The 26,671-nt window shown below is 31.2% G+C and overlaps 4 protein-coding genes across 7 annotated transcripts; all 4 read right to left on the bottom strand.

The window, feature by feature from the left end:
• Positions 1–7,283: 7,283 nt before the first annotated feature.
• Positions 7,284–10,786, bottom strand: LOC123194130. Its single transcript, XM_044607293.1, has 6 exons — positions 10,768–10,786; positions 10,567–10,648; positions 8,622–8,878; positions 8,259–8,349; positions 7,860–7,926; positions 7,284–7,586 (listed from the first exon to the last, which is right to left on the bottom strand). Exons 2-6 carry the CDS (start codon positions 10,623–10,625, stop codon positions 7,533–7,535), a joined length of 528 nt encoding a protein of 175 aa, XP_044463228.1. The 5' UTR covers positions 10,626–10,648; positions 10,768–10,786; the 3' UTR covers positions 7,284–7,532.
• Positions 10,787–12,059: 1,273 nt separating this feature from the next.
• Positions 12,060–13,988, bottom strand: LOC123194313. Its single transcript, XM_044607486.1, has 3 exons — positions 13,938–13,988; positions 13,454–13,610; positions 12,060–12,448 (listed from the first exon to the last, which is right to left on the bottom strand). Exons 2-3 carry the CDS (start codon positions 13,603–13,605, stop codon positions 12,298–12,300), a joined length of 303 nt encoding a protein of 100 aa, XP_044463421.1. The 5' UTR covers positions 13,606–13,610; positions 13,938–13,988; the 3' UTR covers positions 12,060–12,297.
• A 5,708-nt stretch (positions 13,989–19,696) lies between these two features.
• Positions 19,697–20,717, bottom strand: LOC123194457. Of its 4 annotated transcripts, XM_044607658.1 has the most exons (3): positions 20,456–20,717; positions 20,275–20,353; positions 19,697–20,196 (listed from the first exon to the last, which is right to left on the bottom strand). In XM_044607658.1, the coding sequence occupies exons 1-3, from the start codon at positions 20,633–20,635 to the stop codon at positions 19,979–19,981; spliced, it is 477 nt and encodes a 158-aa protein (XP_044463593.1). In that variant the 5' UTR covers positions 20,636–20,717; the 3' UTR covers positions 19,697–19,978. The 4 variants fall into 4 exon arrangements, with proteins under 4 accessions (XP_044463593.1, XP_044463591.1, XP_044463590.1 ...); XM_044607656.1 differs by having other exon boundaries at positions 19,697–20,350; positions 20,453–20,715; XM_044607655.1 differs by having other exon boundaries at positions 19,697–20,353; positions 20,456–20,715.
• A 1,442-nt stretch (positions 20,718–22,159) lies between these two features.
• LOC123194987 (phospholipase D alpha 1-like) lies at positions 22,160–26,390 on the bottom strand. The gene is made up of 3 exons (XM_044608514.1): positions 25,488–26,390; positions 23,289–25,188; positions 22,160–22,700 (listed from the first exon to the last, which is right to left on the bottom strand). Exons 1-3 carry the CDS (start codon positions 25,563–25,565, stop codon positions 22,267–22,269), a joined length of 2,412 nt encoding a protein of 803 aa, XP_044464449.1. The 5' UTR covers positions 25,566–26,390; the 3' UTR covers positions 22,160–22,266.
• Between the last annotated feature and the right edge of the window lie 281 nt (positions 26,391–26,671).

The raw sequence follows: 26,671 nt of genomic DNA, 5'->3' as shown, positions 1-26,671 counted from the left end.
CAGTTAACAAAACACGGCATGCAATGTATCTTACCTTTGTAATTGATTTGCTTTGCTTTTACAGCCGCAGGTACAGCAAAACTGTGTCCTGTTTTTTCTGTTAATAATAAAATATCACCAAATTACTTACTATAAATTCAACTGAATATACATTTTTGTTTATACAAATTTGCTAAATTAATGTTGTCATAATGAAAGAGGGGAGATATTAAAATTGCATAAAAAAGGGAAATGAGAATAAAAAAACAGGGCCAGAGGACTAATTCCCACACAAAGTTTGCTAATTTTCTAAGTTTTCATCTTTTAATTATAAAAATCTCATTTATCCACCTATATATGGTTAAGTTAATAAAATTCTAATCCTTTAAAATTTTATCTTTTTTTTCCCTTAAAAACTAACAATTTTTTCTCTAGATCAAGTTTTAAAAAACAACATTTTTTCTTCTAGGGTTTAGTTTTTAATTTCCAACAACATCTCTGACGCTATCATCGATAACCTCTCTCTCCCAATGCTCCCTCTTCCTCCGGCGGTGTCTCTCTCGTCATCTCTCTCTCCTCCGATCGACTATTCAAATTGAGAAGACAAAATTTTTCGTTTTCTTAATAAAGACGAGAGATCTTGTCTTCATCTGAGAAGACGATTGTCTTCCCAAAAGAAAACGAGGGATCTTGTCTTTATTTGGGAAGACAATCATCTTTCCAAAAGAAAACGAGTCATCTGGAAGAAAAAGATGACTCGTCTTCTTCTAAGAAGATGATTATTTTTGTCTTAAAAAACGATTTATCTTTCTAAACAAGTGATACATGACTATTGAAAGGAGAAGAGATGATGAGACAGACCAACAGAGGAAGATGAACTATCATAAGGGAGAAATCATCGAAAAAATGGATCACATATTGAAGTTAAATCTTATAGAAGAAAATGATTTTTTAAAACTTGATTTAAGAAGAGAAATTGTTATTTTTTAATGTTTAAGAGAAAAAAAAAAAGATAAAATTTTAGTTTAATTTTAATATTATAGATAAAATAATAATAATTTTATCTTTAATAATTTATAAATAAATAAATAAGATTTTTAAAATAAAAAAATTGAGAATGTAGCCTTTAGCCCAAAAAAATATCTAAGTTGTGCAAGTGACAGGTAGGTGACAGAAAAAAAAAAATGAACAAGTTGTGGAAATCTCTAATTCAACTTGCTTGATCAGTTGTATTTAGCCATCACCCGTACATGGTTCCTAAAAACTTTTGTAAATTTCCAAGCAGGGTATGGACACTTTGGACGGCAAAATTTCGGCATTTGGAAAGTGAGACTGACTATTTCCCATTGGTTTTATGTCAGAAAGCAAGTTGACATTTTATAGCAAAAAATATATATATAATTTTAATTTTATATTATAATTTTGAAAAAAATAAAAAAATTAATACTTCCTTCTTTTTCTTAACAGTCCACTATCTAATTAAAAAAAAAAAAAATCACCCTTTGTATTGGAACAGCATCCCACCATTTTCAAAATCCATTGTCTCTCAATTGAAATCACATTATTTAGTTGTGATTGCAACTAGAACAATAAAATATAAAATTAAAGGTTGAAAAGAAATATGGAATTAAGAGTCAAGATTTTGGTATTATTTTATTTTTATATCATTAATTTTTTAAAGTAAAATTTAATTTTAGATGAAAAATATTATTTATATAAATAAAAAATAAAAAATGGGAAGATGCAATAAAAAAATCTGATATATATTTTTTTATAATAAGAAATTCATATTTAAGTCTAGCCCTTTTTTTTTGATTGAATTAGTTATATTAAATAAATAAAACTCTGAATTGGATGATCCATCCTATTGGTAAGAACACATGGGTGTAAATGGGGAGCAGGGGAAATGAATTGTTTCAAAAACAGTGTGTATTTCGACATGGTCAAATAAAGTTAATCAGAGGGTGACAGAGAAGATCAAACTTGTGATTGTGAATTTGACTTTGGTACTAAATAAGGATGTGGTTTTGGAAATAGGCTAATGGAGTTATTCCCATATAAAATATCTTTTAATCTTAAGTTTTTATCTTTTAATTATGAAAATATCAAATATCTACTTATGAAGTGTTAAGTATGTTAGTTTTAAGAATAAAATTATTATTTTATTTATAATATTAAAAATAAATTAAAATTTAATCTTTTTTTTTTCTTTAAGCCTAAAAACTAATAATTTTTTTTATAGGCAAAGTTTCAAAAAATGATATTCCCCCCTAGAGTTTAATTTTCAAACTTTGGTGTTATTGTCGACGACCTCTCCCTTTCAAAGTTTCCTCTCCCTCAAACGATTTCTCTCCTTTCAGTTGGATGTCTGGTCGACATCAAATCAAACTAAAGAGATGAAGAGTTTTGTTAGGAAGATGCTCATCTTTGTCTGGGAAGACGAAGATCTCCAACTTGATTTGACGTCGATCGGGCATCCAGCTAAGAGAAAAGAGATCACTTCAGTTAAACTCCTGATCGACGTCAAATCAAACTAAAGAGACGAAGAGTTTTGTTAGGAAGATGCTTATCTTTGTCTGGGAAGACGAAGATCTCCAACTTGATTCGACGTCGATCGAGCATCCAGCTGAGAGAAAAGAGATCACCAGAGGGAGAGGCGGCCAATAATGGCGTCAGAGTTTGAAAACTAAACCCTAGAGAGAAAATGTAATTTTTTAAACCTTGGCCTATAGAGGAAAATGTTAGTTTTTTATGGTTTAAGGGGGAAAGAAATAAAATTTTAAGTTTTTAGGATTCTGTTAATTTTAATCTCCCATAAATAGATAAATGAGATTTTCAAAGTTAAAAAGTGAAAACTTGAGATTAGAAGATACTTTGAATGGGAAATAGTCCGTTGGCCTTGGAAAAAAATGTCCACTAGCTCATTTTCTATATGACCAGGACACTTTAATTTTATTAACACATTAAGAAAATCTTCAAATATAAAAAATAACCCTTGAAGGCCATTCAAAATCATAAATTTATGAAAAAATACAAAAAAAAAAAATTAATAAAAACACTTAGAGTATAACTATAATTTGTATTGTCAAAGTCAGTCAAACAAAAAAAAATACGGATATAAACTAATTTTAATAATACTATTAGGTGTTTATGAAACTCAAAAAATTTTATATTCACCCACCTAAATTTTATTATTTTTTTAAAGTCTTTATATTTTATTTCCATTTAATCTTATCTTTTTCAATATGTCATAAATATTTCAATTCAAACTTCTCTTTTCTTGGAAGTTTGAATATTTTATTAGTTTTATTAATTTTTTAGAGTCATCTTGATAATGGCCTTGGATAGACAATGAAAGAGAAAATATGCAATGAATTTAACGAGTGTAGTGGCGGTCCAATTATGAATTATCTCTTTTAACAATAACAAAGAAGGGGTAGAATCAATGGATCTCATGAAGGTTGAAATATTCTACACCACAAATTCTCTCCTTCTCTTTCAATCTAATTATACTTGCAATTTCACTAGCCGTTTTCTTCTATAATATCTTATCAACAGTGTAGTGGGACTATTTTTTCTTTTTCTTAATACTTGAGAATATTATTTCTTGCCCACTTGGATGATTTCTTTTTCACCCACTTGGCTGATGTATAATTTCACTGTGAACTAGTTGTTTTATAAAAATATCTACACAGTCCAGTCTGTCCTCCTTTTTTAGTCAAGGGCTTCAAAGGAAATATATGTAAACATGTTTAGAATTAGATTAAGCCCAAAAAAAAAAAAAAAACTTTTTTCCCAAGTTTTTAATTTTTATCTTTTAAAAATTTAAATACTTATTTATCTATTATATTCTGTTATTAGGATTAATGATAAAAATATTATTTAATTAAAAATATTTTTAACTAAATAAATTTTTTATTCTTAATTTTGATAATAAAATTTAACAAATGGATCAACATTTAAATTTTTGAAAAATAAAGAGAAAATCTTAAAAAAAAAAAAAAAGGTAATGTTTAAGTGGGAATAAGTCGTATGGCCAAAGAATGTTGACAAAGTCATGACTTGATTGATTAGGGGACGGTTTAAAATAAATCTGAATAAAAATAATTGAAAAGATGAATTGATGGGATTAGGTAAAAAGGAAGGTGAGGGATGAAAATGAATGGTAACCACCGAATGGCATTACCTTACCTTAGGCAAAGACTGGGTTCTGTTCTGTGTACCGTATCTTTTTGCTTCTGGTGTTTTCTTCCAAAAGAGGATAAATAATTATTAATTAATTAATTAATTAGTCAATAAATAAATGTCATCATTTATGGAATGAAATGAAAACCTTTCTGGGGTGCATGCATGCATGGAAATTGTCGGTCTTTTGGTTATAAATTGTACATTGAATTGAATATCATGTATGGCCCACGGCCGTCTTATATATTAAAAATATGGTTAGAAAGTGCAATCATACATATATACATGTCCTTTTACGATATTATTATTTTTATATTTAATTATGTATTTAAAAATATAATAATTTTATTTAATTTTAATAAAATTATGTGTATTTATTTTATTTAAATAAATATATATATATATATTTGATATATATTATCATATAATTAGATAATTTTAAATTAAAAATAAAATAATATATAATGATTATATAGTAATACATATATTTATATATTTAAAAAAGATATACATAATATTATTTTTCTTTTTATTGTCAAATTAGTTGGATCTGTTTCACACTTGGTAAAATTAATAACATCCATGTTCAAGTTTACAAATTTCCTGGAAATTAATCAGACCGAGACCGACCTTTTGCTCTAAATTAAGAATGTCGGTTGCAATGTTCTTATTCTTCTGAATCTAATAAATAATTTTACTTGCTTTCAAACCTTAAAAGCATTGCTTGTAGTCATGCTTTCATGTGAGAAGGCCAAAGGTGCTTCTTTATAATGATACACACCTACCCAATTCAGACTATTATATCCATAGTCACTAGAGAAAATTTTCTGCTGGCTTCAGTTCCTGGATTGACTCATTTTCTGTAAAATAGCCCATTTTCCACTGAAGATCCTTCCTTTCTCATTTCCCAGATACATTGTTTTTTCATTTACTGTATGAAGTAAAAGGCTGCATGCATGGCGGTATCAGCAGTTGCAATTAAGCATGAGCTCAAAATTCAGTTAACACGCTTCAACATATATATTGCTAAATTATGAGACAAAAAATATGTTTGTTGATACGGAGGCGGGCGAAGGGGGTTCATGTATGCATTGCATTTGCATATATACAATAACTAATTAATTAGTAGTTGGTGAATGGTGATTAAAATAGGAGTAGGTGGGATATTCAATCCATGAACACATGGGTTCTGGTCAAATGAGTCTGTTGAAGTGCAGATTCATGGAGTAGACATTGTTGTTTTGTTTTGTTTTGTTAAACCTAGCTACCCTGGAAGAAAACAAATGTAGATAAACTATTAATTGTAGTCTTCTCATTCATGCTACTTGAGGTTTGTTGGGATAGTCATCGTCTGAGCATGCATGCATTCATCTATGTATTTTTCTAATCTCTACAAGAACGCCAATGGTAATTTTAGAATGATGATGAAAATAAGAAAAAAGATTTCGTTTTTCTAGGGCTTGACAGATTCAAATATAAGAATCCTGATGAGAATGAATATTTGTTGCATGAATTTGGCCAAAATCTAGAGGGGAATGATATAAAAGCTGGTAGGGAAAGTGAAATGAAAAGATTTTGGCAGGATGAGCTGTGGAGGAGAAGAGGAGGTAGCTGGGCCTTCACTAAAATCAAATAGAACAGTGAGAAGACACATTATCATAAGCACTTGTCAAAACCTTGAATCTCAATTGTTAAAATTTTAGATCTCAATGATTTTGTCCAAAATGGAGGAAGCAAATGCCCATAAATTTGGAAGCAAACACCTCCAAATTGACTGCCCCCACAACATTGCTCCGAGGACTAGATTCAAACTGAATTAACTCAAATTCGATTGTCATCTTGACTCAATCAAGCTGAAAATGAGTTAAATGATTTTCAAAAATTTTGAAGTTGAGCTTAAGCTTTGAGAGTCGAGCTCAAGTTTGAACCAAGTTATTAATTATAAAAAGATATTTTCAATTTTTAAAAAATATGTTTTCAAATAAAAGAAAATACGAAAAATAGTTGAAATATGATGAGAAATCAAATGAGGAAAATTATTTATAATGAATGTGATGAGTAGTTCTTATTAAACTCACTTATATGCAACAACGATAAAATATAATCAATAAATTAAATATGTATTTATAGTGGGTAAAATGAGAAGTTGGATATGTACTTTTCTAATTTACGGGAAAGCTAGTTATGCTTCACTTGAAGATCAAATATTAAAAACCAACCCAAAATATTTTGTCAATTCAAATCAAATTACAATTTCCTTATAATTGGTGGTTTGTATATTTCTGAACTAGGGATCAAGGGTTGGATTCAACCCAAGTTTGTTCGAGCACAAACTTGGCTCGAATGAGTCTAAAACAAACTCAATTCAAATGAGTTTAAGTCAAACTTTAAATATGTTCAACTCGTTAATCTCATAAATCTAAAAAAGTTTTAACTAATATATATTAAAACAATATTATTTTAATATCAAACCAAACTTAGAGTTCGAACTTTAACTTGGCTTCTTTAGAACAAGCTCGAGCTCCATGTAGCCCTGGCTGGTCTAGCATTGAGTAAGCAATTTCAAGCCCCCGAATATTATAATAATGTTCTATAAAAGAATAATTGATCTGATTCAATATTCTCATGCTCATAATCATTAAACACAAATAGACAGCGAATCTTCACATTAGCCTACGTTCAGCTTGAATTTTTGGGTCAATCAGGCCCATGGTCGAAATGCTTATTGCACCGAATTTATGTTCAAGCCTCCCGACAACTGAATTTTGTCCAACCCAAACACCTTTTTCAGACTGAATAATCGGATCTCAGACTTGTCCAATTCAATTAACACACCTACTTTCAGGTAATTTACCTTAGATTTAACCCTTCATTTTCATAATCCCAAAAAAGATATATACATCCTTATTGATTTAATAAAATATTCCCCCTCTGCCAAGTACTTTTTTTAGCAGACGGGCCTGCTATAAACTCTGCATTAGCCCAATTGCTTGTTTTACTCTCAACCAGGCCCTGGTCTGTTTCAATAGCCCACATCTGTGCCCACTTTACGAATAATGGATTGCCTGGTGGTATCATCAAGACGTTAAAACACGGACAAACTACCGGCAATGAGTTGATAGCCTAGAAAATAGCTCATTCTTGAAAGGAAGGGGGTGCGTACAATGGATACGTGTATGCAAATTGTGAGAAAACATAAAAATAGAAAAAATATAGGCCGACATTACTATCAGAAAGTAGTACAGAAGGGCAAGAAACCTGTCGACCAAATTGTTCTTCCATTTCCCCACAAGTATTTACAGAAACAAACAGAGATATAGGGGATCTTCACATATGATAAAGTAAACCCATTTTTGCATTTCAATTGCTCAATCATACAATCCTTCATGCTCCCATACATCCACCAGAAAATCAACCATTTCCTGCAGTTAAAATTCCAATTAGTAAATAGAACCAAAAAAGTATGCAGTTTTTGTCTCTTTGTAATATGCACTTACAAATCTGATTACAGGCCCTTTGTGGCCAGTTTAATGTATCTATTTCACTTTCTCAGGGGGGAGATATCAAATTCCAACTCAGAGTAGAATTATATTGGGGAGGGGGTGGATCGCCCTCCTTTTGTGTCACCCAGCCACAAGAAACTAGAATAATATAAAATGCTTTAAGGAAAGCAACAAATTGCACAGAAAACTTACATTGAGAGGGATAGGTCTGGGAAAAGGATTTCTGCTTCCAAGTAAACTTTCATACGTAGCAGGCCAACTGCATATACAAAAGTAAAATATGCAAGAAAGTTAAAAGAAAACTGAAGCACAAGGATATTGTGCATTCGGAAGTGAAGACAATAATTATATAAAAACCTACATTATCTTTTTTCTGCAACAACTTTATTCACTAAGTTATACTCAGATAATTTTTGCTAGATATGTTCAAAAGTGCTCCCATTTGCTACTGTTCACCAATATGTTTGCCAGAATAGCAATATCAACAAGAACTCGCTACTTCAGAACAGGAAATAAAAAATTATTTTCAAGAAAACAAGTAGGCAATGGCAATTGGATGGAAGTGGAAGCTTTCAAATTAACACTTTTGACCTTGGGTTAGCTTCACAACCATGTTGATTTTGATTCTTTGACTTGCTACTTCCAATCCACTGAAGTCTTACTTGATTCCAGAGAAGAAGGCCTGCAAGTAACAGTATTATCAACATAAAAAAATATGATCTAATAGATGCAATAGGAAATGCCATGATCAAGGTCACAGTTAATAACCTTTTTGACTATAATTGACATCAAACTGCTGTAAACTACTTGACCACTTAAACCTAGTCAACTGAAGAACAACAACTCTTAAGCACACAATACTCATAGAAGTTTTCTCCAGCAACTGTTCAACATATGGGGCATTTTACCAGAAATTGGCCAGAAAACTATAATCAAAATATTATTGAAACTTGCCATGATTAACAAATTCAGAATGGCTGCTTGCGCCATTATTTCCACTGCAGTGATTGAGGGCCTGATTTGATATGCTGATAGATGAAATGCTTCTCTGGGATTGAACTGCACTGTTTTCCAAATCACATGTGCTTGAGCTCCAAAAATCATCTGATATGATAAATTTCTTCACAGTCCGCCCTTGAATTTTCAATCCCTTTGATGGCTCATCCACAGCGATAATCGGTGTGGGTTTATTGCAGCACCCAAAGCAACCACTGCACTGTTGCAAGCCAGGTCAAACCATGTATGCATTTTTCCAAAACACAGTCACAGCTTTTTAAAAAGAATTGACTGAAACTGGATTAAAGAGTTAACATTTCCAAAAAAAAAAAGGAACACGCAATGGCTATCAACATTTTTCCTTTCCATATTTATTTACGGTAAAAAATAAAGAAAGAGCAGCCCTTAAACTCTATAGTGCCACTACTTCATCATAAGGAAGAATTGATTAACATATAATCAAAATAAGAAAACTACTTGTAAAGAACGCCAAAGGTGCGGCGTTAGAAAACATTAGGAAGAATAAACAATATAGTGTTTGAAGTATGAAGAGAAAGTATAAACACTTAGTTCAGAGTTGGGTCGGTAATGACATTGTTAAAATTTAGTGGTTGATGGATTGAAGCTTCAATACAAAAGTAACAGTGCACATGACTCACTCAAGACAAAATATCAAATAATGTCACAGGAAAGAGTATGATTGTTTAAACAACAAGTGGAAAAAATCCAAAACTATTCATGGAAGCCTAAGTTTTAATTTATGTAGTGAACTATTATTGTTCTATTCTGTTAATAAGAAAAGAAGACATAGCATCGATCATAACCATAACTTCTCTACAATTTTCTCCTTTTCGCAAATGGAATTTGATATAGGAAAAATCTTGTCATGAAGATGGCTTAATTTGTAAAATCTAGATGCTAAAAGTTTGGTTCTGCATATTCTTTCCCTGTAAAGAGTTACAGTGGAGGAACAACAACATATTCACTTCATTGCAAAAGTTTGACCCTAAATGACATACTACATAGAAACATATGGGTGATTAATTCACTTGTTCCACTTGGGAGGTTGAGACTACCATTTTCTCCAACAATCTCAGTATAAGATTAAACTACTACAGTGAGAGCAGGAAAATCCATCTGACCATGGTAGAATGATTAGATATAAAATGATGAGAACATATCAGGCACATATAGCTCATCTTTCTTTGAGATGCTTTGTTCTCCAGAAACCCCTCTAAAGTCAAGAGAATGGAATAGATACACTTCAGAAAGGGCTTATCAATACTGCAACCATAACCTAGATTCTGAAGATTCTCTAATTTACTCAAAGAGCTTAAAAATACGCTATATGACTGTAAGGGTCAACTAACAAAAATTTACCAGCCAGCTTCTTGTTAAGGGCAAATCACAGAGTTTGATAACCCTTTAGTTTACTTCTAAAATTTCACAAGACGAATGTCCCACGCAATTAAATTCTACCGAGAAACTGGAGAAAGAAAAAATGCATAGTCCTAATTAACTCATATTCTACCAACGTGTCCGCATTAAACTTTGAACAAGCTTATGATGCTTTCTTCTCATCAGCAGGGAAATTCTTAACAAGAAACATCAAATAAAAAAATTCAATACTAATTTGGTACTATTTGATCGCCCAGAACAAGAAAATTGGTGCTGTCAAATTAACTAAACTAAGCTCCTTACTAATCAAAGAAAGAAGAAGCTAAAACCAAGCATACACTCAAGTACGTCCCAGTAGAGAGAGCAACCTTCACATACACACTCCACAATATAATAGATAAATACTAGTTGTTTCGTGCAGTTCTTAAAAATGAAAAATCGAAGAGGGTTTTTCCAATTGCATCAAATTAAATGCTGAGAAACAGATTTGAAACGAATAGCTTACCCCACGCATGCGAGAAAGTGGCCGATCCAATCAGTAATAGAACTGTTTATCATCACCATAAATGCAAAGTTATGGATTCCACCTACAAAAAGAAAATATGAAATTGTAATTGCTGCAATTCGTTTCAGATAAGACGTTTTTTTACTTTAATTTTTCTGATTGATTTTTATTGTTGGATTACTGGCTACCGTTTTCACCCACTTTCTTCCACTTGCTTTGCTTGACCGGTGAAGTGATGGTGATAATTAATTAATAATACACTAATTATGATTAATCTCTTTAATTATTGTCCAAGCTACAACGTGCGCAACTGAATTTTTAATTTTATGATTTATTTTTAAACAACAGTTGAAAGGTTTTTATTTATTTTTTCTTCTTAAGAATAAATAATGGGGTTTGGTCTATAAAAATTTTTCACATCTTTTTGGCATAAATTATATCCCGTATTGATTGGACAAATAAATCTAAAATATTATGATTGTATTTATAATTATTATACTAAATAAATCAAAATTTCATAAATATAACAAAAATTTAAACCTAAGCTATCTAAAAATTATAATGTTTTATCAATTTTACTATCCCCTAAATGTTTTAATGTTTTCCCACTTAAACTTAATTTTGTTAATAGAAAATGTACAATAAGATGGTAAATCATTTCACTTGTGCCCTAATTGGTTAAGCGATTAGGGCTCTTGAAGAAATAATATTTATCTTCTGTATTATATTCTCTTAGAATTGCTGTTAGATGATAAGAATGGTTTCTTTACAACAAAAACATATCAATTATCAACAACGAACAGTTCACTCTTTCTTTCCTTTGAAACAAAGAAGAATGAAGGAGAAATCAAAACCATTGAGACCCTTCAAATCCAATTGTTCAGCTGAAAATCAAACGATTTGCTGCAACTTCAGCCGATGTAAGACATCGAATTTGGATTTCTCTAAGGACATTAGACTGTTGTCTTCGTTTCAATGACTATATTTCTTTAATTTAAGTCATTCTTCATCTGCGTGAGAGTCCAGTTCGAAGAAAGGCCTTACAGAAAAGCTTTCCCTTTTACCCATTTTAGGAGGATACATGTCAGACCACTTGGTAACACCTTTACCATCCACGCTGGAGATGAAAGATTTCGAGATCATGATTCAAAGTTCCGGAATTTTGATAAATTCCAAGATTGAATTAATGGAATTTTGCACAATTGATGGCGATTTGGAAGCAAACTAGCTAACAAAGTTAGACCACACTCTAAACCCTAAACCATTAATTCCTTTTAAGACCTCTCCAACGCCTGCGGCATCACCACTTTCCTTCAATAATCAAATCCCTGATGTGTTTCTCTTTTGTGTAACATTTTGAAAGATGGAACATCTGCCCATTTCTAAGACAGGTTAATGTGGAAGATACAAAGAGCAGAGGCTTCAAATTGGGATGCATGATCATTAATCAGTAACGAGAGATGATTAGGTTCTATTATGTTAATACTCAAGTATTGAAAACAGCCAGATATCAACCTGACTCAATTGTAATAGGATAAAAGAAACCATTCACTAATGTATCAAGGATATTCCCCGATTCTCTTATGGAAATTACTAACTTTGTTTAACATTTTCCCTCAGTAATAACATGGTGATTTATGAGTATGGCAAGATAAAGCAAAACAATGTTCAAAATCCCAAAAAACCATCTCAGATTATAGACTTGAGAACAATTCTACTTCATGATCTGACCTATTTTCCCTGTTTGAAGAGAAGAGATGAAAGGTTTGCCCTCCATCCGTATATCAGTGATGGCTGCTGTTTTTTGGGTATCAAAGCAACCAGCCCTGTCTGGAAGCTGTGAAAGGGGGCAATTTCCTGCTTAGCGTTTATTTCCATGAACCTGATAAAGACACAAAGAAGAAAATTACAGATATTACTAGCTTCCTTTAAAAATAAATAAATAAATTACTGGCACAGTCAATTGAAAAGCTATTGTTACAGATTCCCGAAAGAGTCTGTATCAATAATATGCTACAAATGGCTAGCATAATTTCTTGTAACTGCACAGTGCAACTAAGAAGATAGTCACAAGAACACACTTATAAATCATACATGCACTACACCAAAAATGTTTTAGAATAGTATGATAGAGGAATGAACATTATAAAAATTGCTAAAAGGCAAGGAAAACTTAATGAAACCTAGGAAAATCTAAAAAAAGGGATTACCAACTGTTTCACAATTTTGGTGCAATTTGTAGCTCTAAACTCATTATAAACCAAGGCATTAGTCTTGTGATAGATAAACAGGTCTGCAAACTCAATAATCATCACATCAGCTAGAGGCCATTTAAATGGAAAAGCTTCACGCAATTCAGCTTAGCTGAAAGAAAAACAAACTCAGACACATATTTAAGTATGGCACAGATTCTAGGCCGGAAGTTGGATCCAATATTGTAGCTTCAATTACTGGCCATAAGTCAAACTTAGCAATCAATGAGCTGTATGGAAGGAACTTACACAACCAGGTGTCTCTCCACAGTATGGAAACACAAAGGCAAATAATCTGTGCATATCAAACTTTTTTATTTCCATGAATGTGGAGGTGTTTTTTACAGGAAATACTAAAAAAGGGGCAATTCCAAGAAACTCATTTAATATTTAATTCTATCCAGCCATCACCTTGTTTCCTTCATATCCTTAATCAAAAAAACTCTTGTTCCTTTGAATACGAATTTTCATCGTCCAAGATGAAAATAACTATACTTAATTTAAAAAGGGTAAAATGAGAGACCACAGGTGCATGCATATATTGCCATGGATGACAAACAACGTCAAGAACCAAAAAGTTAACAAAAATACAATGAAGGGTTGCAAACAGAGAGAGAATGCCCTAGACAACATACATGGATGGGATTGGTCCTTCATTTGCAAACGTTGACATTCCCTGCCGTTGCTTGTGCTTAGGATTAGAAGAGCAAATTACATATACACGTCCACGACGCTTAACTGTCTTACAAAACTCGCACATCTTCTTTACTGATGATCGCACCTTCATGGTTACTGAGAATAAAAATGAAGCCATCACACTATATATCCATAGATGTATATGCTCATAATGCTTCAATTCAAGTAACAGTTGTCATTAATCGCTATCCCATATTCATTGTGCTCCCATGGATTTCAAAATTCCAGATGAGTATACATTCCGATTGAACAACTCCAACTGAAAATTTGACGTTACCAGATTTCATACAGTAAACACTTAAAGAATGCTTAAAGTAAAGAAATTTGGAAGCCCTAGCGAATTCGAAAAATTGCAACCAACATGTTGAATCGAATTGACAAAGTAAAAAATAAAAAAAAATTGCATGTAATCATATACAGTACCTGCTGTGGCTGGTGAGGACTCGGTACTGGGATTCTGCTTTCTGGCAAGTTTACCTTTGCAGGTAGTGGTAGTGTATATGGTTGGATTTTGAGATGGGCCAACGCTTGGCACTTTTTTGGCCCAAGTCTTCTGAGCCCAATCAAAATTTGTCTTTCTTTTATCAAATTTTCATTGACAACGTCATGGATTATGTGAGAATTTGCCATTTAACCATTCAATAGGTGGGAAATAACTAGTTTATCAAACTTTGGGTGGAAACATGTACTTTATACCTTTTTTAAAATTTTAATAATTTTAATCTTAAACAAAAGTACCATCTATCATACGTTATTATCCTTTATTTATTATTTATAAAAACCCTAATTCTTTTTTTTTTTTTCGAATCTTTAGGAATCCTTGTACACATGAGTAATATTCAATTTGGTGGATTCATTTTTTCTGTTTTTGTGATTAATTTTTGTCAAAAACATATATTTTTTAATTATAAAATTATGCATACCTAATTTTTTATTTTTAATTAGGTATTTAAATAATGACTCATATTAATTTAAATTAAAGATAAATTAATATTTAATTATATGATAATATATAATCTAAATATTCAAAATTAAATATATATAACATCGTTTGATTTTCCAAGAATTCATTAGAGTCTACAAGGCTGAGGACTATGAAAATGCCAAAAGCAAGCAAGTTTGTGCAATATAACTTTGACTGGAGTAATGGTGTAACTCTAAAATGTTTGTATAAAAGATTGGACTCTCATGTATATATATATATATATATATATATATATATATATATATATATATATATATAATTGGTGATTATTTTATTTATAATTTAAAATTATTTAATAACTTCATAAGATATATTAATCTATCTACTTAAAATAAATTTGTATAATTTTATCAATGAAAATATCACAGGCGATGAGAAGTTCTGCATTCAAGGCTTGCAGTCTCATCCTTCCTCTCCTAGTCCTTGGCAAGTTTTCTGTTTGTTTTTTGAATAATTCCCAATTAGATGCCAATTTTGCCTTGTTTGTTTCAAGCTCTGTCATCATCCTTGCAAGTTGCACACAAATCAATTATACGGACGGTAAAAATAAGACCAAAGGACTCTTTCCCACCCAAATTACGATGTTTTTCAAAAAAAAAATTATTAATTTTAAAAATTTTATTTACTTATTTATGACGGTTAAAATTAATTAAGTTTGTTAATTAAATTATTTTCTTTTTAAATATTAAAAATTAATAATTTTTTGATCTAAATTTTTTAAAAAAAAATTTTCATAGGGTTTTTAATTTTTCAAATTCAATTTTCTGATGATATTTTTTTCTTTCTTATAACCTTCAGATGATGTTTCTTTCTCTTCGATATGATCTCTTTTCAACAATTTTTTTGAGAATCATCGTCTACAAAGACGAGACTCCTCTTCATCAATATTGACGCCTAGAAGTACTCTTGAAAGTAGGTCATATCAAAGAAGAAAAAACGTCAATAAAAAATTAAATCTAAAAAATTAGAAATTTTATAAAGGAAAATGTTATTTTTAAAAATTTGGATTGAGAAAAATTATTAATTTTTAGGGTTAGGAAAGAAAATAAAAATCAAATTTAAATTTGTTTTTAATATTTTAGGTAAATAAGATTTTTAAAATTTAAAAAAAAAAAACTTGATAAAACGCATATTTTGGGTGGGATTGCCTAAAAATAATTGAATCTCTAAATGGGGGACAGGTGATGGCATGGTAGGGTAAGGTATTCCACATGTCATCCATTCATTGGTTCAAGAATATGATGGGTCATGGGATGATGTAAAAGCTATTATATACTCAAAAGGTAGAGTAAGTGAGCAAGACATCAGATATGAAATATTAGTTTAAGTTTTATAGATAATATATTTAAATTATATTTTTAATTTATTCGATAAAATAATTATTAAATTTAAAATTTTAATTTTTTAATATAATTAATTTAATTACAAAAAAATAATCCAATTCAAATAAAATTTGTTTAAAAAAAATTGTTAAATTATTATAATCAATTTTAATAAAACTATGTATATAACTTTTATATATAAATAATAATATATTATTATATAATTTATATAATTTATTTTTAATTTTTAATTATCTAATAATATATTATTATTTATATATAATATTTATATATAATATTATCCGATTACTTTTAAGATTCCGTTAAAATTGAATGATTTGTTTTGATGGCATAGTTTTCTTTTTTACGGTGGAAATATTTATTATTGTTATATTTTGATTGATTAATGCATTTTGAAATTCTAGAAGCTAATAGATTGTATTAAATTATTGATGTTAGAAAATTTCCAACATCAGAAGATGGCACATGCACATCAACCGACCTCATCACCACTAATAAAGTACACAAAAATTATTAGCTTAATTACTAATTAACCCGGTTGATCCTTATCTTAAACCTTTCCACTTTATTGGCCAACATGACCAAGCAAGTTGACAATCATTCACACGCCACGGGACGGCTCTACCCACCACACAACACAAACCACCATTCCAAATCAAATGAAGTCACACTTACTTACCACATCCACAAGTTACAACAATGATTGGTTATTTTTTAATGAAAAAAGAATAATATTACTTATAGAAATAAATTTTATTAAAATATTTATATAAACTTATACATCAATATTTGATTTAATAATTTTAAAATAAAAAAATAAAAAAAATTATTAAGATTCTAAATACAAAGTATGAGATTTAGATTTCATAGTAGAAAATATGAATTTTTAATGTAGGGTTTATATAGTTTTAGATTTTTCAATTTTAATAACTAGTTTTTTAAGTATAGTTCTTTTAAGATACATATAATTTGGTATCAGAATCATCATTATGTCTCCTAGTTATAATAGTGTAACATAGATGATAATGCTGATATTATAACGTATCACAATGTTAACCTGAGATTAATAGGAAGCTAATGCACAACTAGAGTGCTTAGGTGTTAGGACTATAAAGTGTGGTGGTATATTAAAATTTCGAATACGAATAGCTTTTGAGATGTAATTATCTTAACATTTATATCATAAACACATTATCTAATCATATGTTATCCTATCAATTTATATGAATACGCTAACAAAATTTATTTATACATATAATTTTATTTACTTATAAGATAACTCTCGTGGCAAATAATACATGCATAATGACAACAGGAATGAGGCAAGATCAAAGACTGATTATGCAATGGCCACTTAAAAAATAAAAAAAACCCATATGTTTCCAGAAACTTAACTCCTTTATATACACTTTAGATAAAGAGTAAATTATAAAGTTTAGTGAGGTCAGGGAGAAAGTGGATCTAGAAAGAATCTAGCCATGAGATTTTGGTTTGTTTGCACGTGCCATGTAACTTTTGATTGATGTGGATTTAAATAAATTTAAGCAAAATTTTTATGGCTGAGTGCGGTGCCGTGCTCCACAGCCACCGTGCATGCCGCCTTCTACGGAATCCAATTCGTGTTTTTATAATTAACTGATAATCAAGGATTATATTTAAATACATAATTAATTACATTTTGTTAGTGCAGATTTTTACATATAAACTAACTAGTATTTTTAAAACTGAATTAGATTAATTGGTTTAACCAATAAAACTGCAAATTAATCTATATTTCAATCTTATTTTATAATCTAATATAATTTATATATAAATATTGGTTGATTTAAAATTTAGTTATCTAATATATCAGTTAAATTAAAAAATTTATTTACAATTAATAAAACTGAATTCACATAATATCATATAATTTTTGTCTTTTTTAAAATTAAAAAAGTTATAATTTGAAAAACTTTAATTTAATTAATTATAAAATTGTAGTTATTTTTTAATTTATGTAATAGTTGACTAATTATTTAATTAATATATATTTTATATTTAAAAAATATGATAATTATTTAATATTATTAAAAAATAAAAATAAATTGAGAATAAATTAAAGTAGTGAATTACTACCGTTTAAATTATTAATTAATAAAACAATCAATTTGATGATTAATTTAATTGTAAAAACATTTATTATATAAACAGTGTTTTTTTACAGCTCAAGCAAATCAATAAAAAAATGAAAAAGAATTGTAAGTGGTAAGCTTTCCCGTGACAAATATAATCAGCTTAAGATTGGGAATTTGGGAGGGAGACACAATCTGACACACTGCCCAATACAAAGAAGATTCCAAATTAATTAAGCTGATTTTCTTCCAAATTCTGATCTTTTAATTTCTTGTTATCAGAAAATTCTTATTTTTTAATTAATTTAAAACCTGAAAGAAAGAATGAATGAATCGTGCCGTCACGACCTCTTTATACAAATAAAATATTAAATTAAGAAAAAGAAATACAAATAGGTGATTGGTTGAAGAATGAAATGATAGAAAACAAATGCTAAATTGGCAACTGTCAAATCAGTCTAATTAATTATTTCATTGAATAGAGAAATGCCAAAAGCTTTAGAAGGAGCTGGAAGAAGTAATCCGTAATAAATTATTTATTTTTATATAAATAAAAATGTATTTATGGAAGTTGGTTGGAAGTTTCGTTTTTTGGAATTGGGTGGGGAAGGGTGATGAATAAGTCAAATACCGACAAGGGGATTGGAGGGCTTGTGGAAGTTTAGATCGAGAAGACAAGAGGAAGTTGAATCAAAACAGATTCAGTTCCAACATTTATGCAATTTCTTGCTACCCCCACTCGACACCTATGGACATCCCAATTTATGGCTTGATTTGTCTGGATGGTAAAATTGTATGGATATAAGATGTGTATAAATAATAATTAAATATTATTTTATTTTTAATTTAAAATTATTTAAATGATGTATTATTATTTATATATAAATTATATATATTATTTATACACATAATATTTTTTTATTTTGATAATTTAAAACTGAGAGCACGATTTCTTAAAATATAGAAAGAATGAAAACTATGGGTTTGGTTTATTATAGAGTGAACTCCATTTTTCCACCAAAGTGGGTCCAGAAACACTTTTTATTTGATTTAAAAATATTTTTTACCCAAAATTAAACATTAGTAATAGGAAACCCATGTAAAAAGGTAAAATTATATTTTTTTTTCCCTAAAGTTAAAAAATGAAAGTGAAAAAAAAAATCATTTTCTTTTTTTTTTGTGTTTTCATTTGAGTGGGAGATGAAACTAAATTGGATGAGATTGAAAGATAAAGAGTAGCGAGCAAAAGAGATGCAATTCTTACCACCAATAATACTTTGTGGGCTTGTTTTAAAGGTAAATATATTAATTGTATTTTATTAAGAGTAATATAATAATAAATTTTAAAAAGTGAAACGTGTAATTACAATTTTTGTACTTTTTTCTATTAAAAGAGTTTGAATTTAAATAGAATAATGTGATTTATATAACCAAAAAAGTTAAATAATTTATTTGGCCAAACCTTGGATGAGTTATGTAATTCTTATTATTATTAGCGTTTCAATTGTAGCTATAATAAAATACTATATATATATATATATAATAAATATTAATAATAAAATATTATTATTATATAATTAAATTATTTTAAATTAATTAAAATTATCATAATAATAAGTTATTATTGAACAAAATAAATCAAAAATGTAATTTAAAAATATTTTTTAGGTGTAAAATTTTCTTTTTTACCATTCTGTGCGAAAATTAGACAAATTCCACATTTCTAGCCAAGGAGTCTTTTGATGAGGACCAATGGAAGAGATGTAATTAGCCTGTATTATAAAAATATTCTTCACTAAATTACAATTTATGAACAAATGTCAAGAAACAACCACCCCCCTGCCGGGAAGAAAAATTCTGCGAAGATTATCCTGAGAGATTCCTGGTTAATTTCTGGAAATAGCGAGCTTGTGGGCCTATTACCCTCTCAAATTCCAACATTTTCCAAGATGTATTTACAAAAATGGGCTAAAATTAAAGGCTGAGGACTGACGGCAGGAAAATTATTCAAATATTGTACATGGATCAGTAGGCGTAACGCAATCGTTGAAACCCACGATCTCTCAGTTTTCCATGGTACAGAGCCATCCTATTGGCAGGCATTTCTCCAGTCTTCTTGAACTCTGACTGACATGACGATGAAGATGAAGTAGAAGAAGAAGAAGAAGAAGAAGAAGAAGCTTCTCTTAAAACTCTATGTTGCTTCCTGAACTCTTGTCCATTCCCTTTTGGATCCACAACATCTTCTGCAGAAGAAGCTTCTCTTAAAACTCTATGTTGCTTCCTGAACTCTTGTCCATTCCCTTTTGGATCCACAACATCTTCTGCAAACTGCACTCTCTTCTTCTTCTTCTTCTTCTTCTTCTTCTCTCTCTTTTTTCCCTCTATATTTAAACAACCGGAAAAAAGATCAACAACATAAATATGTATTAATTAATTTATATTAAAAAAAAATTCTGTTTACGTAACTTGACATGAATATGGGTGTAGGCATAATTTACCAGAAGAAATACAAGATCGTAGAACTTGTTCTTGTGAGGAGTCATGAGGAATATGATCAATGGAAAATTGGGTAGTTGGGGACGACTTCTGACGGCGAAGAGCCAGAAGAATTACAGTACCAGAAACAGCAGCCATGGCAGTGGCTAAGAATACTCCCTGAGAGCTCAGTGTCGGAGACATAGAGAAGATGATAAAGACTTACAAGGGGAAAAAAGAAAGAGTGAGAAGGTGGATGAATGAAAATGAGGAAGAGAAAATAATAAATAATACAGAAATGGAATAAATAAATATTATAATATAATATTTTCAGATGGGTAATTAATTTAATATTTTTTTTAAAAGAAAAGTGAGGATGATTTTTGCCTTCTGCTTTTTTGGTAGGGGCATAAATTTTTACCTTTACCACGTTGTCATATTCCGGACATGGTTTCAAAAAAAACACCCTTGCCTTGTCTATCCCTTAGTAACATAAATTATTCTCTTCATTTAAACTCAAGCTTACACAAAATCAAACTATATTAATACATAAGAATTATGAGGTCTGTTGGTAAAGGTAAATTAATATATTTTATTTTTTAAAATTACCATATTTCCTTGAATTAATAAGGTTAACATATTATTTAAATTAATAAAATATTATTTTTTTAGATATCAAATTTATATTGATATCCTTTTCTTTTTCACTATTACTATGCCACCCCTTTTACCCAGACCAACCACCTTTCAATCCTTGCATTGCCGCACAAACTTTTATTTTTATCAATATTTAAAGATGAGTTTTGTGTCTAAACACATTATATTTTTATCTTTTTAGGAGGATTACTCGTTTTTAAGGCTTAATGACGAAATCACCCTTTATTGGACATAGTGATGTGTGTGGAGTCCTGATAATGCAAACTAAATATTTATCGAGAATTTTAATAGATATAATTATTTATTTTTTATGAATTGTAAAACTAAATGATTTGAAAATTTTAAAGATTTTAAGTTTTTAAAAATATATTAAAATTAAATTCTTAATTTATTTATTATGAGATTGATAATTATAGTTAAAATTTCATATATTTAATATAATCCATAACTTTGAAAAGGCTGACTACTTTTTCTCGTCAAAAAAAATAATGATAATAACAATAACCGGACAGCTTCCATTTCACAATTCATCGGTTTCGTCCCTTTAAAATACACAACATGATCCACTCTATCTTGTTGCAAGTAATGACAAGGAAGTTCTGGTTTTGTGTTAGTCTTCCGCTTTTCAACAAATCAAATCCACCCCGTCCATTGCCCCTTAGTTGCTTCAATAATGATCTAAATCTTCAATTGAAGGAACTTTATTTCACATCTAATCACTTAAATCAATCAATTTCATTGCTTTTATCCACTTATATTTCGTCACCTGGAAATTAGAGGCAGCTCAGGGACTGTACTTCGATTCTAAAGATGGCAGATCCTTTTTGGGACAAGAAAACCAATCAACTACTCAATTATTTTAAGCATCCGTTGAATCATGAATTACGTTGCTAGCTACCTTTGGTACTTGGTATCTGCCAGTCAAATCGAATATTCCAAAAAGTCAAAGATCTTGTTTCAATGCCATGTCCAATGCTTAAATAATGGAGATCAGGAATTATTAAACTTTGTTTTGTATTACTTTTTTGGGCTTTCCGGACTCGTTTGGAACCACAAGAAACTTATTCTATGTACTGACCACAAGAAACTTATTACCAACCAATTCCAGCCATTTAATTTGCAATTGGAAGAGAAGACAGGATCAAACAATTTGTTTTTCCAACAATTGGGTGTCGGAATTAAGTGGTGAGTATTGGAGGAAGGATCTCAGATTTAGAACCGAGAATTGGGGCTTCAGTGTCCGGGAAAAACTGTGTCCCTGGAAGATGTGTCACCTCCCCACTCCTGTTAACACTGATGGGATAACTAATCAAGTGGCCTGGCAAGCAAAGGTCTGCAGTCTCGGAGGTGTAGATGTGCCAGTATTTCTCTGCAATTTCGTTCACTTTTCGAACACACTCCATACTGGCAGGCTGGAGAAACGACTCATTGAGTAGGCCTAAATGCTCATACCATAAAGCCATTCGGAAGCCATGAATCTGACCCCTGGCTGGCTGTTTGGTCGACAGGTGATATGGTTGGTATGCTCCCATGGCAATCTCTGAATCCCTGGCGCCATCCATTGATCTTTGATTGATATTGGCGGATCCAATGATAATATATTCATCGTCAACTGCAGTTCAGATTTTGATGTTAATTTGAATCAACTTAACGCCACAGAAAAAAAATAATAATAAAGAGAAGTAGATATTTTGTAGTTTGATACACTTGACAGGTAGAAGAAAGTTGCACAATGCAAAAATCCTAAGTGGCGAAACAAGTAATATTCCTCCTTGCTAGACATGATAATTTGGCCAGTAAAATCAGGTCTTTGACCTGTCCAAAAGGGTTTTCTAATAAGAACGGAGATGGAAATGGGTAAAGTCTTCATAGTCAGAATATATTTCCGGCCCATTCTCTCTCTTATTCATCTCTTTTCCAATTTGTTTCCTTCTCTACATATTCCCTAAAGTTTTACATATTAAATTATAAAATTTTTAATTATTATAAATACATTATGATTGATAATATTTTATTATTTTTTTAATAAAATATTGAGAAGGGTAAGTGTGAGGAATCTTCCTACAAGAACGAGAGAGAAATTTTCACGTAAAGAGGGGAAAAGTGGGGTGTTGTATGATTTGAATCAGGTTTTGGCGAACTTTACTTGGTAATGAAGATAGTACGAAATATTCAAAGAAGAATTTGTTAAATAACTTACCTATCATCATCTTAGCATGAACATAGATCATGAACCGCCTGGCTTCTTGAGCTCTATAGTAATTTGATTTATGCTCAGGTCTGTCTGAAGGTGTATATTCGTCACTCTTCTTGCTTTCACGATTTGCCAGGCAAAAGAAGGACAAATAGTCCTTCGGGTTCGCTTCCAAGTTCTTGGCTTGAAGGGCCTGAGCTATATCAGTATACATCATCTCCATCGTGCTTTTCTGCCAATTTAGTATTGCTTGAACAGAAGCACTCTCTGGGATACCCTCTGGCCACATTGGAATGACAATGTAGACAGTAAATCTCTCTCCTGATTCAATCTTGCTAACAATTTTTAGTGACAATTCTTTTGGTATAAGATGCAATGCCCCCACTTCCTCAACTTTAATGTCATCTGACTTCCAGCAAAAAGAGCTTCCAAGAAAATACTGATTTTCAATGTAGATGAAATCCTTTGCTCTTCGAATGGCATTGATATATGCGTCCTGAATGCTTCGGTCGATGATACTGTCCTTCCCACTGATCAGCCCCGCCCTGGCTGCATCCTCAGGAGTTTCTGGAAAGCCGAAAGCTGCCCCACCGTCAATGGAGCGAAACAACTGCACATTCCATGTATCATGGTCTTGAGGAAACATTACCGGAGATGGAGGTATGAATATATCATCAAGTTCTTTTAGTTTAATGAGTAACTCTTTCCTGCCTTGCTTTCTCCACCGTTGCTCGAAATTGAACAATACATCCCAGGCAATGGGTCCTTCCAATTTGCTGTGGATATCATGCCAAGGCTCCCTCGGTCCTCCTTTTGCGATCGAGGCACCTGGAAAACAGGGCTGATGAAAATCATTGTGATGAACTGAGTCCAATGTCCTGAAAATGGGATGAAAAGGAGTGTCATATCTCCCATCACAAAGATCAATGCCCCCAATAAAACTTACTATCCTTCTTTTACTTGATGCTCCACTGGGCATTTCACTATCCACAATTAGACTCTTCTGGTGATGAGTAAACATGGTGGAGATCTCCAGGCCTTGAACAATGCTCCGGCCATTATCAGGATTCCGTGGACATAGAACACAATGGACTCCAGTGTTATGAAAATAAGCTCCAGTGTCTTCATCATGTGTAGCCATCACCCCATCATGCTTCAGTAACTTACCTGAAGTCCTGTCATCCCAAACTAGCATTAAAACTGTGACACCTTCACTGGCCTTCCTTATAAGCAGCTCACCCAGCGTCATTTCACCTCCTGGTTTTTGCCGCCTCAAGTCCCTTATCAAGGTGATCTTAGCATACACAGACCAGCCTGTAATGTAAATCAAGTGCTTCGCATTGGTTATCGCATCGAAAATGTCTTCCCAGCATCGCTGCGGTTCATAAAACTTCCCTCCAGCAAGAGGGATTTCGGGGATAAATTTATCCGGGGTATGAGCGTCCTGGTAAAGAGTGACTCTGCAACCATTTCTCTGGGGAAAGAATGTGTAAGGAACCCCTGGAAATTTAGAACTTCTGATCCCTCTGTTCCAGTTACTATGTCTAGTGACATCATAAAACTGTAATTTCACATGGATTTTAGAACCACTGTGTAGAGGTTTATGATCATTATGCAAGATCTTTAGCCATCTATCAACTTCTTCTCCATCTAGCAGTTCTTCAACAGGAAAATAAGCTCTTCCAATAACCTTTGCTCCTATAGGATTATTTTTTTTGATAGAGAATATGATGTTAGAAGCCATGTGGGCACAGTAGATGTGAAAACATTCATTCCAGTGCAGATGAGAGTGTTTATTTTCTATAATTCTAGTTCTCCCAACTCTTGCTTTTTCTACATCAATTGTTACATAGAGTTTTGAAAAACCTTTTCTGATTCCAAGAGCCTCTTCAATCTTTCTGAGTGACTGCAGAACAGACGATTGCAATTTTAAATCAGATTTGAGATTAAAGAGAAACAAATAAAAATAAATGAATCAAGCTTCACATAGGAAATTTGCTTCGGTTTCAAGAAAGCATGAGAATTGGATATATATGGAGACTACATAGAATTTTTGGACTAAGAATGCAAATTCCTTTCAGAAACCCTCCAACAGAGGACAAGTATACACAAGCAAGCACCCAATTTTGAAAGACAAACTGAAAGGAAATAGAACAAATATCCTTAGGCAGTGATAAATAAGGCCATTATAGGGAGTGAGCATACCTTGGAAAACTTCCCTGAGAGCTTATCGGTCTCGTAGATTGTCACATGAAGAATCCCATGTAGCAAAGTACTTGCCATGAATACTCAAACTATCCCAAATTTGCTCAAATTCCGGCTACTGAAATTTAAACAACAATTATCAACAAAGATCATGAAAAAAAAAAATCAATTTTCTGAAAAGACAATAAAATGCTTATACATAGAATACAACTGATCTTCCAAGGAACGACAGAAATATAACAAGTCTTAAAAGAAACTTAAGCAATTCATAGAATGGAAGTTGGAATTTAAAATATTGACCAAAGTTGTACGAGGTAAACAAGAAGAAAGAAGTCGGTTGTTTCAGCTTAATTTTATTTAATTTGCTGATGTTGGCGCGAAAAAAGGTGCAACCAGCTCTGTCTACATTAGGATTCAGGTTTTTTTTTTTTTTTTAATTTATAAAAGGAGCAAGTAGGAATTAGCACATGGCCATGGTGGATCTGGGTAGCTGATAAATTGCTGTGGAATATTGTAATGCAATAAGCTTTGATTTTCAGGTTTATCATTTGTTGACCAATCTTTCGTGGATAGATATAACTCTTCTGAAATTCTTCATCCTAGTTCGTCTTTACACCAAAACTTTGATATGACCAACCTGGGGAAGGCAAAATCCATGACTAGCCATTAACTTTTTTATATATAAAATACACAGCATTACATCACTTTAGGAAGTAGATCACATTGTAAAATGTTTTATGCTTAATCTCTGCAAAATACGGAACCGCCACTCCAAACAACTAGTCAATTGGTTCCCCAGCCAAAGAGAAAGTAGCAAGTACAAATATATACAGCTTGCTAATGGACTTTTTTAATCCAAAAGATGGAGCAGGTCGCCTAATTGATCCCATGCTGCCCAATCACACAAAGCACCTAGAATATAGTGATAGGTTTTTTTAGGATTTTCTAGTTTTAGTTGTTTTCCTTTAGGTTAAGTTGTGTTTTCTCTCTTTTGCTTTTTTCCTTGTGGATGGTGGATTATGACAAAGGATTAGAGTGTAACTACCAAGGAGATGAATCAGTCGTTGCTCGATCAACATTATTCGTTTGTAGTGGGTTTCTGAATCTTGCCAAGATCGGATCAAGCAACCCAACCATGTTCTGATGTCACAGTGATTAGACATAGGATTAGTCATGGAAAATCC

Source organism: Mangifera indica, chromosome 13, assembly GCF_011075055.1.
Source record: "Mangifera indica cultivar Alphonso chromosome 13, CATAS_Mindica_2.1, whole genome shotgun sequence".
Classification (NCBI taxonomy): domain Eukaryota; kingdom Viridiplantae; phylum Streptophyta; class Magnoliopsida; order Sapindales; family Anacardiaceae; genus Mangifera; species Mangifera indica.
The sequence above is the reverse complement of the archived record's forward strand: the minus strand, read 5'-3'. Positions and strand labels throughout refer to the sequence as shown.